Source organism: Rutidosis leptorrhynchoides, chromosome 6 (genome assembly GCF_046630445.1).
Source record: "Rutidosis leptorrhynchoides isolate AG116_Rl617_1_P2 chromosome 6, CSIRO_AGI_Rlap_v1, whole genome shotgun sequence".
NCBI lineage: Eukaryota > Viridiplantae > Streptophyta > Magnoliopsida > Asterales > Asteraceae > Rutidosis > Rutidosis leptorrhynchoides.
This window is the reverse complement of record NC_092338.1, coordinates 89543088-89544667: the sequence shown is the minus strand read 5'-3', so window position 1 is coordinate 89544667 and position 1580 is coordinate 89543088. Positions and strand designations below refer to the sequence as shown.

Genomic DNA, 1580 nt, shown 5'->3' with positions numbered 1-1580 from the left:
TATAGAACCGTCCTTAACAGGAAAACAAAAGGACGGTGAAAACCGGGAAGCTCCTACCTAGTAAGCAATCATCTTAAAAAACAATCATATAAGCAATACTCTCTGAATATAAGTAACAAACAATAATGTTTGGTAATTTTATGCACATATGGTAATGCAATTATTGATGCCAAATGCTCCAAGCAAAAGCAATTCAAGCAGTATAGACTTCTTTAATCATTACAACTTAGCCTTCAAGGTTAAGATTGCATAACTAAATATATAAAAGATAAAGAAAAGATCTACAATAAAATCTTACAGTTGAAGGCATATGCACAGAAAAAATGATATCAGATTGCAAAATTTGCTATAGAACTGATTCATAAATTCCATGCAAAAAGATGAACTTATTCATTGACAATGGTTTACAAAATTTACCATGAATAGAATCACTCTTGACTAAACACCTAAAATGCACACAAGAAATTATCAAAAATATGAACATGTTTTAAGAGATTTATGAGGTGATTATTCACACAACAACGCCAACAAAACCAACAATGCAACTCCACCAACTACAGACCCGACAATAATAACCCCAGAACCGTTCCCTCCACCCTGATGACGTGGCGGTGGAGGTGGCGGCTGCTGCACCGGAGCAGGCAACGGGGTGGTGGATTCAACTACAATAGAGAAATGCCCTTGTTCATACGTTTCACACTTGTTCCCAGATTCCACATTAGTGAAATGTATCTGACCAGTTAAAGTAAACCGCACACACCTTGCAACTAAACCAGCAGGCACTGGTTGTACTTGTGTAAACTCAATCGAAATAGGTTCTTCTGAAGCATGAATTTCCAATTCTTGCAGGTTTTTAGCCGATAAACTTGAAGCATTATAAGCAAGAAGACCCAATATAGGAGCTAAATACAAGTAACCAGGTAAAGAGTAGTATGTGGTAGACCAATTCGCCAGATCCTGATAGACCAAAACGAGCCTTTCGACATAAGGATATCCTATTACCCCAATTGGGATTGCAAATTCTTTATACATATGAACACCTCGAGTAAACAAACTACCACTGCGTAACCTCAACGCAGATAATTGAATCCCGGTTAAATTGGAAGGGGGAGATGCATCATATGGAATACCGGTTTTTGGTCGATCAATTGCACGAAAAGTGTAGTCTTGGAGAAGAACATCAAGTGCTCTTGCACGTGTTTGAGCTTCAATCATTGGCCACCGAACCAATATAACAAGCATCGCGAGACTTCGAATATGAAGCCCCATCGATGCAAAGTTTATTCACAATCAGTATTAATTACATGAAATCCTAGACCGAAGGTACAAATAAGGAAACCTTTTTACAGGCATAAAAAAAGAAAAGCATTTCGTCGAACACATTACAAAATTCGCAACTGAAAACCTAAAATTCCGTGAAAATAATGTGGATCATATGCGATATCTCGTAAATCTGAAAAGAAATCGGAAAATGTACCATTAATCCGAAGTTCGATTCAAACGATTCACACTCCGATATAGAGCCTAAATTTCAGCAATTAAACAGTTACAGCTAGCTAAGCAATTAACTAGCAACAACC

At 37.3% G+C, this 1580-nt stretch overlaps 1 protein-coding gene across 1 annotated transcript; it reads right to left on the bottom strand.

Moving 5' to 3' along the window:
- Positions 1–507: 507 nt before the first annotated feature.
- LOC139853860 (uncharacterized) lies at positions 508–1269 on the bottom strand. Its single transcript, XM_071843203.1, has one exon. The coding sequence runs from the start codon at positions 1267–1269 to the stop codon at positions 508–510; it is 762 nt and encodes a 253-aa protein (XP_071699304.1).
- Between the last annotated feature and the right edge of the window lie 311 nt (positions 1270–1580).